The sequence below is a fragment of the Durio zibethinus genome, chromosome 19 (assembly GCF_047325235.1).
Source record: "Durio zibethinus cultivar Kanyao isolate XHJ-2024 chromosome 19, ASM4732523v1, whole genome shotgun sequence".
NCBI lineage: Eukaryota > Viridiplantae > Streptophyta > Magnoliopsida > Malvales > Malvaceae > Durio > Durio zibethinus.
In genome coordinates, this window is record NC_143180.1 from 2,723,863 (window position 1) to 2,737,411 (window position 13,549).

Below are 13,549 nucleotides of genomic sequence, written 5' to 3' on the forward strand. Positions count from 1 at the left end.
TCAGAGCAAATCTCTTGAATAAAATTTCTTGAATAAAAAGACAATAGCTTCCAATATTACGCACATATGACACATCTTAAATGTATGCAATCATTAAATCTCGAGTTCGAGTCTCATCGTAACTGAATTTGATCAGTAATGGATTTGTAATGTAATAATTATATCATATATATGTCTAAGGATTATCTAATTAGAATTGTGATTTCTATGGAGAAACGTAATTTAATAAAAAAAATTAACAATATAAATTGATTTGTTATATGTCTGCATCAAATTAAATGCATAAAATCGGTGCCTAAACAACTCTATAGTGTATGGATAGAAAGAGTATTTTTCATGAATTTGGAAGAAAAATGTCAATTGTCTTAAAAAATAATATCATATTAATGAGCCAACCCAAAATTGCATAAGGTGCTTTAATAAATTGCAAAGGGACATTAATATCATACATTTATAATACATAAATGGCAAATGAAAATCCTTTTTATATTGATGTTAATAGGACACAAAATCTTAATTAATAATAATGATATTCTGAATTCAAGGAATTCCTATCAATTAACACTTTTTCTTTTCCATTTTCAATCTATGTTTCAAGGATGCCCTACTATTCAACTATATACCATTTACTCAAAATAATATTAATGAATTTAAATAAATATATTTTTTAAAATTTTAAAAGAATTAAGCAATGCGATTAGGCTCGTGATATTCCCAATATATGCTTAAAGGTGGGAATTATGTGCTTAATGACTAAGTGCTAATATATATATATATATATATATATAATATTTAAATTTGTCAGAATTTGAATCTTACTAATAAAAATTAAAAATTGGGTATTTTATCAAATTTAATTAATACTAAGGGATTTTGAACATTCTTACATTACTATATATAATTAAAAATTAATTATTGCCTTTACATTGCTTCTAAGGTAATGATTCTTTTTGTCACTAAAATTATATGGTGAGGTCAGTCTCTTTTGGCCCACCGATTAATGCTTGGCCCTCTAATTATTTATCTGATTGCAATTGATTAAACATTCCGCGTCTTCAATTTGAAGTCTCATTCAACAATAATTTTGATAGTAATTATGAAACTAATATATACTTTGTAAAGTGTTTAATTAGCATCCAATTTTTTATTATATGGTTTTTTAAATTATTTTTATTAGATGTTAAACATGATACTTACCAACTAATTAATACAAATTGTCTTAGGGGTCTATGTTTAATTTGCAAAAGACATGAAGTTTGAATGTAAAATTTAGCTCAATTCATTCATGCAATTATCTTTAAGAGTTTACGTCCAACAAGTTTAAAATTTATATTTTAATATCTTTTTTTTTTTCAAACTACGACCTCTTTTATAAAAAAATAATAATAATAGAGCAAGCTTTCTACATTAATTTTATTTCTTTTTAATAATTAAATATGAAAAATAAAAAAAATTCTTTTATAAGAAAAGAAAATAACCAATGAATTATTAATTCGATGATACTAAGATTTCTTTGAAATTTCAAATTCAAATCTCAATTATAACATTCAAAAGACACAAAAAAAGAAAGGCTCTCCGAAAAAAGAAAAGATTTGATCAGCAAAAGCACAACACATTCCCAAACAAAGGAGAGAACAAATTAATGATAAAAAATAATTAAACCTTTGTGAGTATTTATCAATTGAAAATATTTCAAAAGTGGGAGTTATTTGGGGGGAAAAATTCCCTTGTTGCTGAATTAGTTGGAAAATTTTTGGCATCTTTATTCCTTAATTTCCATGGTTAATTATACCTTAGCTATGCAGGTCCCTCTAGGCAATATTTCCTTGTCAAAAGTTTGTGTGTTGATAGCATATTTATAAAATATCTGAAAATTAATAATTAATTGAAAGACTGGAATTAGACCACAATTTATATAGTAAGGTAGCATATGTGTTTTCCATCTAGCTTGGAAATTAAACTTTCATTAGCTAATAAAATTCATTGGAGTTTCATATTCAAATCCTGAACAGAATGAGATTAGATTTATGAGATAAGAAAGAACCATTTCGTAATAATTTAAAATCGATCTTTGTGTATAAAAAAAAAAATCATAAGAGGATTCAATATTATTGTTTAATTACTATTAATGGAGCTATATGCACATTTAACAAGAAGCAAGAGATCGCAAAGCCCAAAGACCCTGGAAGATTCTATACATGAAAATACTAGTCTGCATAGAATGAAAGTGTCAAAAATTGGTTATTATTTTTTGAGAAGAGGATCGTGCATGCAACTATTGAGAAAGAGATCAAAATCTGATCAAATCGTTTGATCTGTAGCACGTGATTTAGGAAACAATTTTTAAGGTTTGGGTGGTGTCGGAATCTAATTCCCATATCTAATCAATCTTTGGCAGAATATTTGTGTCTTTTTTGCACATTTTCATGCAAAAAGCAAACCCTTCTTGTATATATGTACATGGTTGGGTTGGAAGCTTTGTTGCAGCTTTTTGCCACTATTATATTTATTCACTTGCAGTCACCTTCCCATCCCACATTCTTCTTTCTCTCAAAGAGATATAGTTTATTTAATATTACAAGAGATTCATATAAAAGTACTTCTTTATTTTTTTTCAATTTTATTCATTGCCTAGGTTAATAAGAGATAATTATTAAAGTGTTATATATCATATACCACCATATTTTAATGATTATTTTTACATGTCGATTAAGGAAAAAACTAGGATGAACAACCCAAACATGGTCGAATATGATTGGTGCAATTATTATAACTTTGATAATTCTAAAGTTTTAAAGGTTTAAAAATCGAAATCAATTGAATTATGTAATTATCATTAAAAGATGATATTCAATAAATTCAAAATTTAAATATTAACATTTATAATTTTTTTTTTTAATTTTGCACAATGACCTCCTTTTTAAGAAAATAACTACGGCATTCATCGAGTAATTGGCTTAATTAAATAAAACAAGAAAATTTACATAACTTAAGATAAGGAAAATATTATATCATACTCATTTAATACATTCATATTAATCTTGTTTTCAAATTCTATTACAATCGATTAAAATTTTAAAATTTTTACTTAAATCCCTAGAATAAGATTAAAAAACAAGTGAATACATTATTTGAATGAAATATTTCAACTATGTAACATTGTATAATCTTTAGGAGATAAAGAATGATTTTGATGAATAATTATGCATTAACATTTAAATCTTTTAAAAGGGAAAAGCAGTATTGTTCATGTCGTGTGGTTAAGGAACGAAAGAATTGTAGAGAGAGCTGACAATCAGGCTCAAAATCATGCTCATCACGTGCTTTTCCCATGAAGATTCTAAAGCTAGATTCCTAAATATTTGTTTAAGACCGTTAAATCTGCCGCTGATTATGTTTGATTTTTTTCTAAACAAAAAAAAACTACCTTCTAAGCATGAGGTTAGTGTTAGTGGTCCCTGAATTATTTGTACTTTTCTTACTTTTGAAAAATCAATGATTAATTTTCATGCCAAGATTTTGATAACAGTGGATTCAGGATTTTTTTTTTTAATGTTTATTTATAATATATAAAAAAAATACAATGAATTTATTAATTTTATAAAAAAAATCCAAAAAAATAATTTTTTTTCTTAAAATTTTTTTTTATTTTTCAATTTTTAAAAAATTCATAAACATCCTACTCCATCATCTGATTCGGACTCTACATTTCAACGATTAAAGGTTAAAATTTAATTTTTAAAAATCGAGTTCAAATCATGAAATAAAAGAAATTATTTCTCATTATGTAAAAATCAACTTCACAAGTATATGTTTATAATTAATGTGATTAATGTGATAGGAGGGACTATATCATTTATAATTGTTGTAATATAATTAATTAATTATAATTTAAAATTTTATAAAATTTATCAAAATTTTATATGAAATCGATGAACTCTTACTTAATTTTATATTATGATTGAATATTTATAAAATTATAGTAAAGAGAAGTACTGCTGATCTCTACAAGAGTTTTCGTCTGTGACATTGTTATTTTATTTGATAATAAAATAAAAATATTTACACCTACATAAGGCCTTTTTGCCAAGCCTGCCTTTGATTGATGGGTAATATAAGCCCAAAATCCAAATTTTGGGCCTCCCAAAGCTTCTTTTCTTAAGCTGAAAATTATTTAAAGCAAAAAAGGCAGGCCAACCATAAGCAACCTAAAAAGTTTAAATGATATAAAAGTTAATCCTGGGCCATTGTTGGGCCATGGAATGCCATTTCTTGTTTTGGGCATGAGGCAACTCGGCCTACCACTCTTTAAATACTATCTTAACTATGGTAACAAGCCCAATGTCCATTGACTAGTTAGGGGTCGTATCCCATAGGTGATCCAAATGAAACATAGGTTTGAAAAAAAAAATTTTCATTATTATAAAAATTCTTAATTTTTGCATCAAAGGGTAATTTGTACCTTTTTAGAAAAAAAATTGTTACTAAACATTATATTATGTGTTTTTATAATAATTTCTTTTTAAATGTTAAAAAATAAGGGAAGGAAGATTTTTTTTATGTAAGAATTAATATATGCAAATCTTAATCATATAAAATTTTACTCTTACTAAAATCGATTATAATTTTTGTGGGAGATATGTTATGTTTTGAATAAAAAAATAAAAAAATTGATATTAAGTTTAGTTTTGTTAGTTCATTAATTTGAGTTAAAAAGTATAATAGTTTTAATTTGATTTAAAACATTAATTCGATTCTTAAAATTAAAATAAGATATGATTATTTAATAGTTTAAAAATAATAATTAAAAATAATATATTCGAGATAATTTTAACAATATATTATCTGTTGAATTTGAATTTTTATATCAAAGTAAACGATGTTTAGTGAGCTATAAAAATGAAAAATAAGATTTATAAAAAAAAAAAAAAAAGCCAATTTGCAGATAAAAATAAATAAATTATAAAGATCCATATGCATTTCGGGTTGTGTTTGCATCCCAACCCGGCACAGCCCAAGACCCGTCGAAGGGTGTAGCCGAATCATCCAAAAAATTCAAATCCTCACCCGCTAAGGAAACTTGAAAAAACACGCAACTAATAAAGTCGTAGTGGACCGGCACTTTCTTTCCAATTCCAAAAACAAATCTTAACCGTCCATCATTTTAAAATCAACGGCTCAAAAATCCCCATTCTCCCTCCGAACATTCTAGAACCCTAATTACAACTCCAAAAAAAAACGTATAAAATCACCAACCCTAATTACAAGCCACACATTTCATTCAAAAGTAGAAAAACTTTTGTATTTCTCTTCTCGTTCCGTGTTCTTCTTTGGTTCCTGTCGGAATTTTGAGCAATGGCCGGGAAAGGAGAAGGACCTGCGATCGGAATCGATCTAGGGACGACGTACTCGTGCGTCGGAGTATGGCAACACGACAGAGTCGAAATCATCGCTAATGACCAAGGCAACCGAACGACGCCGTCTTATGTCGGTTTTACTGATACCGAGCGTTTGATCGGAGACGCTGCTAAAAACCAAGTCGCCATGAACCCCATCAACACCGTCTTTGGTAAATTTCTTATTCCCAGCGACAAATTTTTCCTTTTTTTTTTCTCGAAATTTCAATTATTTTTACCCAGATCTACGACGTCGTAATATTATAGATATATTTATTTATGACGTTAATAATATAGGGTTAGCGAGAATTTGGGATAGTTGACTTTTGTACTGTAGTACGTTGAGTAAATGACTATTTTTTTCTTTTGCGAAATTTCAATTATTCTTAGCCAGATGTAGTACGACGTCGTATTGTTGTTGTTAGCAGTTTGATTTTCAAGTAAAAATATATGCGACTGTTTCTTTTCTGTTTATGAAGTCATTATAGGATTAGCGAGAATCCAGGATAGTTGACTTCTTGTACAGTGTGTTGACTAAAATTTTGTTAATTATAATTAAACAGATGCTAAGCGGTTAATTGGGAGAAGATTCAGTGACCCATCGGTTCAAAGCGATATAAAGCTTTGGCCTTTTAAGGTTATAGCTGGGCCTGGTGATAAACCCATGATTGTTGTTAATTACAAGGGTGAAGAAAAGCAATTTGCTGCTGAGGAAATTTCTTCCATGGTTTTAACCAAGATGCGTGAAATTGCTGAGGCTTACCTAGGCTCCACTATTAAAAACGCTGTCGTTACGGTGCCTGCTTACTTCAATGATTCCCAGAGGCAAGCCACCAAGGATGCTGGAGTCATTGCTGGGCTTAATGTTATGAGAATCATTAATGAGCCGACCGCTGCCGCCATTGCTTATGGTCTTGATAAGAAAGCTACCAGTGTTGGTGAAAAGAATGTTTTGATTTTTGATTTGGGTGGTGGTACTTTTGATGTTTCTTTGCTTACTATTGAAGAAGGTATTTTTGAAGTTAAGGCTACTGCAGGTGATACTCATTTGGGTGGTGAGGATTTTGATAATAGGATGGTCAACCATTTTGTTCAGGAATTTAAGAGGAAGAATAAGAAGGATATTAGTGGGAATCCTAGAGCGTTGAGGAGGTTGAGGACTGCTTGTGAGAGAGCTAAGAGGACGCTTTCTTCAACTGCTCAAACTACTATTGAGATTGATTCTTTGTACGAGGGTATTGATTTTTACTCCACTATAACTCGTGCAAGGTTTGAGGAGCTAAATATGGATCTTTTTAGGAAATGTATGGAACCTGTTGAGAAATGTTTGAGGGATGCTAAGATGGATAAGAGCTCTGTCCATGATGTTGTCCTTGTTGGTGGTTCAACCAGGATTCCTAAGGTGCAGCAGTTGTTGCAAGACTTCTTTAATGGGAAAGAGCTCTGCAAGAGCATTAATCCTGATGAGGCTGTTGCTTATGGTGCTGCTGTACAAGCTGCCATCTTGAGTGGCGAAGGAAATGAGAAGGTTCAGGATCTATTGCTCCTTGATGTTACTCCTTTGTCCCTTGGGCTGGAAACTGCAGGTGGTGTTATGACTGTTTTGATTCCAAGGAACACCACTATTCCCACAAAGAAGGAGCAGGTGTTCTCTACTTACTCTGATAACCAGCCTGGTGTGTTGATTCAAGTTTATGAGGGTGAGAGAGCCAGAACAAGGGACAACAACTTGTTGGGTAAATTCGAGCTTTCTGGAATTCCTCCAGCACCAAGGGGTGTTCCTCAAATCACTGTTTGCTTTGATATCGATGCCAATGGTATCTTGAATGTATCTGCTGAGGACAAAACTACTGGCCAGAAGAATAAGATTACAATCACAAATGACAAGGGTAGGTTGTCCAAGGATGAAATTGAGAAGATGGTTCAAGAGGCAGAGAAATACAAGTCTGAGGATGAGGAGCACAAGAAGAAGGTTGAGGCCAAGAATGCTTTGGAGAACTATGCCTACAACATGAGGAACACCGTCAGAGATGAGAAGATTGGTTCGAAACTTGACCCAGCTGACAAGAAGAAGATTGAGGATGCCATTGATGGGGCTGTTCAATGGCTGGATGGCAACCAGCTAGCCGAGGCTGATGAGTTTGAGGATAAGATGAAGGAGCTTGAGAGCATCTGCAATCCTATCATCGCCAAGATGTACCAGGGTGCTGGTGCTGACATGGGTGGTGGCATGGATGAGGATATCCCTCCTGCTGGTGGCAGCGGTGCAGGTCCCAAGATTGAAGAAGTTGATTAAATCCAATGTTTGAGAAAGGATGATAAGCGGGTTGCTGTTGCTGATGGTGTTGTTTTTATGTTTACTGCAGTTTGTTTTAGTTATTGAATCTCTTTGTTGTGAAAAATTCTGGACTATTTTGGAGAACCATCGTCCGTAATGAATGTTTCCTTTAAAAGGTTGTCGGTAGTTTTCAAATTTCCTTGTCATATAAAATTTGGCTAGATGTCTTTGGTAAGAACAAATAGCGGTTTGTGCAGAGCATGAGCCATGGGCGTCGTGGTTCAGTGGTATTCTTTTCCAGCAGACACCGATTGACGCAAAAAAGTTACGGTGCAAATTTATGCATACGGGAATAACTTGAACATGCTGCGTAACCAGTTAACTCTAACAAGCTCTAGGAGCTGTTGCTTTCTTCCATAATTTACTACAACTTTGAATATAAGGCAAACATTATCTTACAACACATGATTTTTTCATTTCAGACAGATCAAAGTGCTTCATCACTGCAGTCACAACCCAAGTTTCCAACCTACTTAAATTGGCAGAAGGTTTTGGTTCCGTTTGTCAAGGGCGTTACGGTGGAGTATGGTAAAGTTTTGGTGGTGGGAATCGGGTTTCATGATTATCAATCATGGGACCTCGCCAGCCCCTAGCAATTTAAAGGGGAAATGGAGAAGGGAAGTGCTTGTAGAAGTAACGAGTTTTCTTCAAGGTGGGTATCTTTCGGCCATGTGCACCGGACACTTTCAAGGGCAATTGCATCTCTCTGTTGTGATGTAAAAAGCCTAAAGGAAACTTACAAATCACTGCCCATCTGGCATCTGCCCCTCTTTTCTTTTCTTTCTTCTCTTGTTTCCAGTTTTGTCATTTTGTTGAAGTATAATGTAATTTTTTTTATTCATGTTAATTTCAAATGCACGATATTTATGAAAAAAAGATACATTTTACTTTGATCCAGAAAATTGGACAACTTGGATCATAAAATTTTGTTCAAAAAATTTTACAAGGCTCTTTGAAGAAAGAACATTAGTAAATCAATTCACTCATAGAATGATCACAGGAATCAAACAGCTCAGGAGACATGGAGATGAAATAAAACAAGTAACCCCACTTGTCTCCTTCCACTTGCATTAGACCACCTCACATCATCATGCTGTAGAATAGAATGTTGTCTCTCCCCCTCAAAACCTAAAACTACCAAGAAAAAGCTAATAATTATAAAAAAAAAAAAAAGGAATTTTCATTTTACTTTGGTTGGTCATGAAACTCCAAAAACATTGTTAGATGGGAGTAGTTCTGGCTGGTGACTTGAATGTTGAAGGTGAAGAACTAAGAGGAAGTACCTGAATGAAATTGGTGTTGATGATAGTGATTAAACCCCCTTTCTTTGTTCCTATCAACAATGATTGTGATAAAAGATCCATCTTCCTCATCTTTGAGATACTTTGAAGGAGGAGTCATGTCACCATTTTCTTGATCAAATCCATCATTACTCTCAGCTTCTTCCATTGATTTTTTCCTATGAAGTTTCTCCTCTGCTTCTTGCAGGAACTTGAACTTTGGGGAAGGTGATGATGACCTTATCCTGTTAAACTCTGCATCAGTTGCAGATTCAAACAAAGGGTTGAATCCTTGGTGACTATAACAGGCTTCCATTGGAGTAAGAGGAGGAGTGAAAAATGGTGGAGAAGCAAGAGGGGTTAAATATGGTGTTTCAACAGTAAGAAGTAGATCACTCAAGCTCCTCCCTCTTGACCCTACTCTACTCTTGTTATCACACTTGGACTTGGCTTCCTCTGACTCCAAATCCTCCTTTGTTTCTTCAATAATTGTGAAGAGAAATCTTGGTGGCCCTGACAGACTATGCAGCCTCAGTAGCTCACTTTCCACGCCATGATCATCAAAAGGCTTGAGCAACAAATCTTTGTTTGAGTCCAGATGATGATGATGAGATTGTTGTTCTTCTCTCAGTCTAATTCCTTGAGGATTCAAAGCTGAGTGAGTCATGGAAGCTGACCTTTTCCAACAAAACATGTAAAAGAACTCTCTAGCTGGATTGCTGTAATCATTTTCCAAATCTCTGCCTGTTAGCCTCTTCTTCCACCATAACAAGTAATACAACTCAGCAATCAAAGCCAACAAGAGACAACCAAAAACTATACTCAAACCAAGTCCTACACCACTCAAAGATTTCATTTTCAATCCAAACCCACCTTCCAATTTACATCAGAAAACAAACCAAAAAAACTTGAAACCTTTCCACTCAAGAAGGAAAGAACTTGGTTTAATAAACTACTTGATGAAGATATCCCACCATCAGTACAAGAAACAAGTGAAAAACCCAAGGAAAAAACAAAGCATACTGAGCAGTCTCAATCTTCACAAAACACAAAACCAAAAGCCCAGGAAGCAAGAACCCAAAGAACTTTGACCAGACTCCCCCACCCAAAAGTATGTTTCATGAATCTCTCTTTCACTCTTTTTTATCAAAAGCATTATAAATGTACCCTTCAGCTTTACCTGAAAAAATCATAGTTGTTCCTGCAACCTTGTGCTAAAATAATAAATAAATCTATAAAGCTCTCTTTTCTCTGAAAATCACACTATTTTAATCATTAAGCATGATTATCAGAAAACTTTTTTTTTTGTACAAACTATAATAACTTATAAAAAAACCACATGAACCACCACCACATACTTTTAGAAAGCTTAAAGTTTTTTTAAATAAAATTTTAATGAGTTTTTTCTATATATCATCAGAGTGTCTTAAAAAATTATATATCATGTTTATTTTTTATAATTATATTAATATATATTTTTTAAAAAAATTTAATTTTAAATTTAATTAATTTATTCAATTACTTTTAAAAAATAAAATTTAGCACCACAATTTAAAATTCAAAATTCAATATCGTTAAGTTGTAGCATCTTTTATAAAAAAGAAATGCCTGATAATTTTTTAATACGTAGATAGAATTTAAATTTTTTTTTGGATGATATATGAAATAATTTTTTAAAAAAGAATTAAAATTTAAGTATTAATTTTTTTAAGCTTTAAATCATTGGGTTAATTGAGATTGTTAAATAAAAATGAGAAATGAAAATCAATAGGGCCACCAGGTAAAGAAGAGTGGGCAAATGCCTTTGTATTTTATGGCTGAGGGGTCGCTGGCTTCAACCTACAAGAGATACTCACATCACATGGGATCACAACTAAAAGGAAAGTGATGTGTCATTGTGGCTAGATTTTTTTTTTTTGTTCTTTTTGCTTCATTTTACTCTAATATCCCTTACAGAACTTATTGGTGAGGATCGGATTGAATTTTGGACAAGGGTAATATGGGAAAAATAAAATGAACGTAAAAGTTTGTAAAATTTATTATAGGTAATAAATTTTTTATTTACCTTGAGTAATTAGTGTTTGACTTGTTATAGGGATGAAAATTAATTGTTTACTGAATTCCAAACAATCTTATAATCGTGGTAATTTAATAACTTATTTAAATAATTACTTTTTTTTTACCTTATAATATTTTCTCTCAATATTTTGTAAATCTATATCATATTTAATGAAAAAAAGGATTCCATCAATGTAAAATTAAAACTTTATATCAATTCATATTTATATATTTATATTTATCAATTAAACCCTTAGATTTTATGTTTAATTCAAATATAGCACGCACCATAATTTTTAAATTGATTAAAAATGTACACATATTTTTTTTACAATAATAAAATTTTAACTCTTAAATATATATACTATAAAATAGGGTATTTTTTAGTGGATACAATATGAATAGCGAATTGCCTTCAAATTTTTCCAGCATGATAAGTATGATCATATCATTATAAAGAGTGTAAAATTTTGTAATTTTATTTTAATAATTTGAAATTTTTTAATGAAAATATTATTATAAATAATATATTAATTAATTTAAAGAATGTTTAGTTAACAAAATTCATAAAAATCAGATTTAGGAGCCCCAGGTTTGAATAGCACAAGATTCAAAAGAAGCCAATTAGCCAGAAGGCTTCACAGTGAAAAATCAGATTTTGCTCTCACTTTTCCCATACATGACAGCAGGGAAAACCACAATCTGCTCTTTCCTTTTTAAGTTATATATATATATATCCTGGTTAAAGTTGATGTAGAATTTAGGAAATTCTGTCTTTGTTGACGGTTGTTCAAAAGTTTACATCGAAGTGAATGTTAAATATTAATGAATTTAGGTTTGAATTTTTATATAATTTTTTATTGATAAATGATATGTAAATTTAAAAAATTTATAAGTAAAATTTTAATAAATTAATAAATTTTAATTGAATTGATGATTTGTTCTAATTTTGAAGATGGTATAATATTTTTTTACTCTTAAATTTTTTCGGATAAAAAAAGAAAAAAAAAAAAAAAAAACTTCACATGGGATGATTCTCAAACCCAAGAAAAGAAGAAAAATAAATTTAGAAATAATAACAAAAAAAGAATAAATGAGGGAGACATTGATTTATTGGTGAAAGGTATATCAAAATCATAGAATTTATGACTCCTTATTGTAGTTATAGGTAATGGAGTAAATAGAGTGATAGATCACCATTTTTTTAGGTGAAATTCATAATTCCCTCCCATATTTTTAGATAATGTGGTTTTTACTGTGTATGATTTGAGTATAGGCAGCGTATTAAAAGAAATTTTGATATTTGAATAGTCATTTTCTGTTGAAAAAAAAGCTTTTATTGTTCTAACAACTTTAATAATAATAACAATAAGAATTTTTTTGAATGGTAAAGATTTATGGATTTTATCTAATATATTTTATTTTCGAATCGATTTAAATAAATTTATTTATATTTAAATTTAATAAATTTATAAAAAAAAATTATTTTTTATAATATTTTAACAAATTCAAACTCAAATAAACGAATAACAAGTAATATTTTTACCAAATATCCATGGTAAAAAAATAAATAAACTTTTTAATAGAATTGGTGGCATAAAACATCAGGGGAGCTGTTATCATTATTATATCATGGAATTAGACCCTGGAATTTTTTTTTTCTTGAAAACACTTTACTTTAGTGGTACTTTTTTTTTTTGGTAAAAAAAAATTTGAGAGAAATTAATTTGTTCAGTCTCTTAAATCAGAGTAATATATATCGTATCTGACAGTATAAAATAAGTGGTTGCAGATGGTGCATTCGATATGATTTCAATAAATGATTACTGACAGAACTCAAATCCAATACATTTTTATAAAAAAAAAAAATTTTAATTAATTAAATCAATCACTTGTTGATGTTAATGATACTTTTTTATGCTCTTTTTTGTTACTTTTGATTTTAAAAGTAAAAAATTGAGATTGTAAGTTTATTTCTAGCGTTAAAGTGAAAAGATTAAAGAATAAAAAAAATAATTTATACTCAATAAATAAATAAATAAATAAATAAAACTTTTTCTAACCAGAAATGTTATGGTATTTTTGCCCCTAAGTGGAACTTTGGGTTGGGATGTGGTTTAAGATTCCCCTCTTTAGGACAAAGATTAGTTAAAGTGTAGTGTCAAATTTCCATTTCCCAATCATTCCACCATTGAATTTACATGAAACAAATCTTGCAAAAAGATTTCTTATGAAACAACCTCTTTTTTTCTTCTGCCACTCGTTTGGGAATTCACTAGAAGGAGAAAATAAAAGTGGGACAAGTTGGTAGGATATTTTTGTAAGCTTTGATGCACTTATCATTTCCGTAAGTTAGAAAATAAGTTAAAAGAATATAAAAAGTTTTTGAAGTATAATTAAAAAATTATTTAAATATTTATTTTTTATTATAATTAATTAATTTTTAAAATATTAATTTACATTCAATCATATCTTTA

General features: G+C 30.2%; 1 protein-coding gene and 1 pseudogene across 1 annotated transcript; one reads left to right on the plus strand and one right to left on the minus strand.

Annotated features, from left to right (window-relative positions):
* The first annotated feature begins 5,272 nt into the window (after positions 1-5,272).
* On the plus strand, positions 5,273-7,869 carry LOC111310216 (heat shock cognate 70 kDa protein 2-like). The gene is made up of 2 exons (XM_022909440.2): positions 5,273-5,569; positions 5,960-7,869. Exons 1-2 carry the CDS (start codon positions 5,356-5,358, stop codon positions 7,690-7,692), a joined length of 1,947 nt encoding a protein of 648 aa, XP_022765175.2. The 5' UTR covers positions 5,273-5,355; the 3' UTR covers positions 7,693-7,869.
* An 858-nt stretch (positions 7,870-8,727) lies between these two features.
* On the minus strand, positions 8,728-10,021 carry LOC111310217 (uncharacterized; annotated as a pseudogene).
* Positions 10,022-13,549: the final 3,528 nt, after the last annotated feature.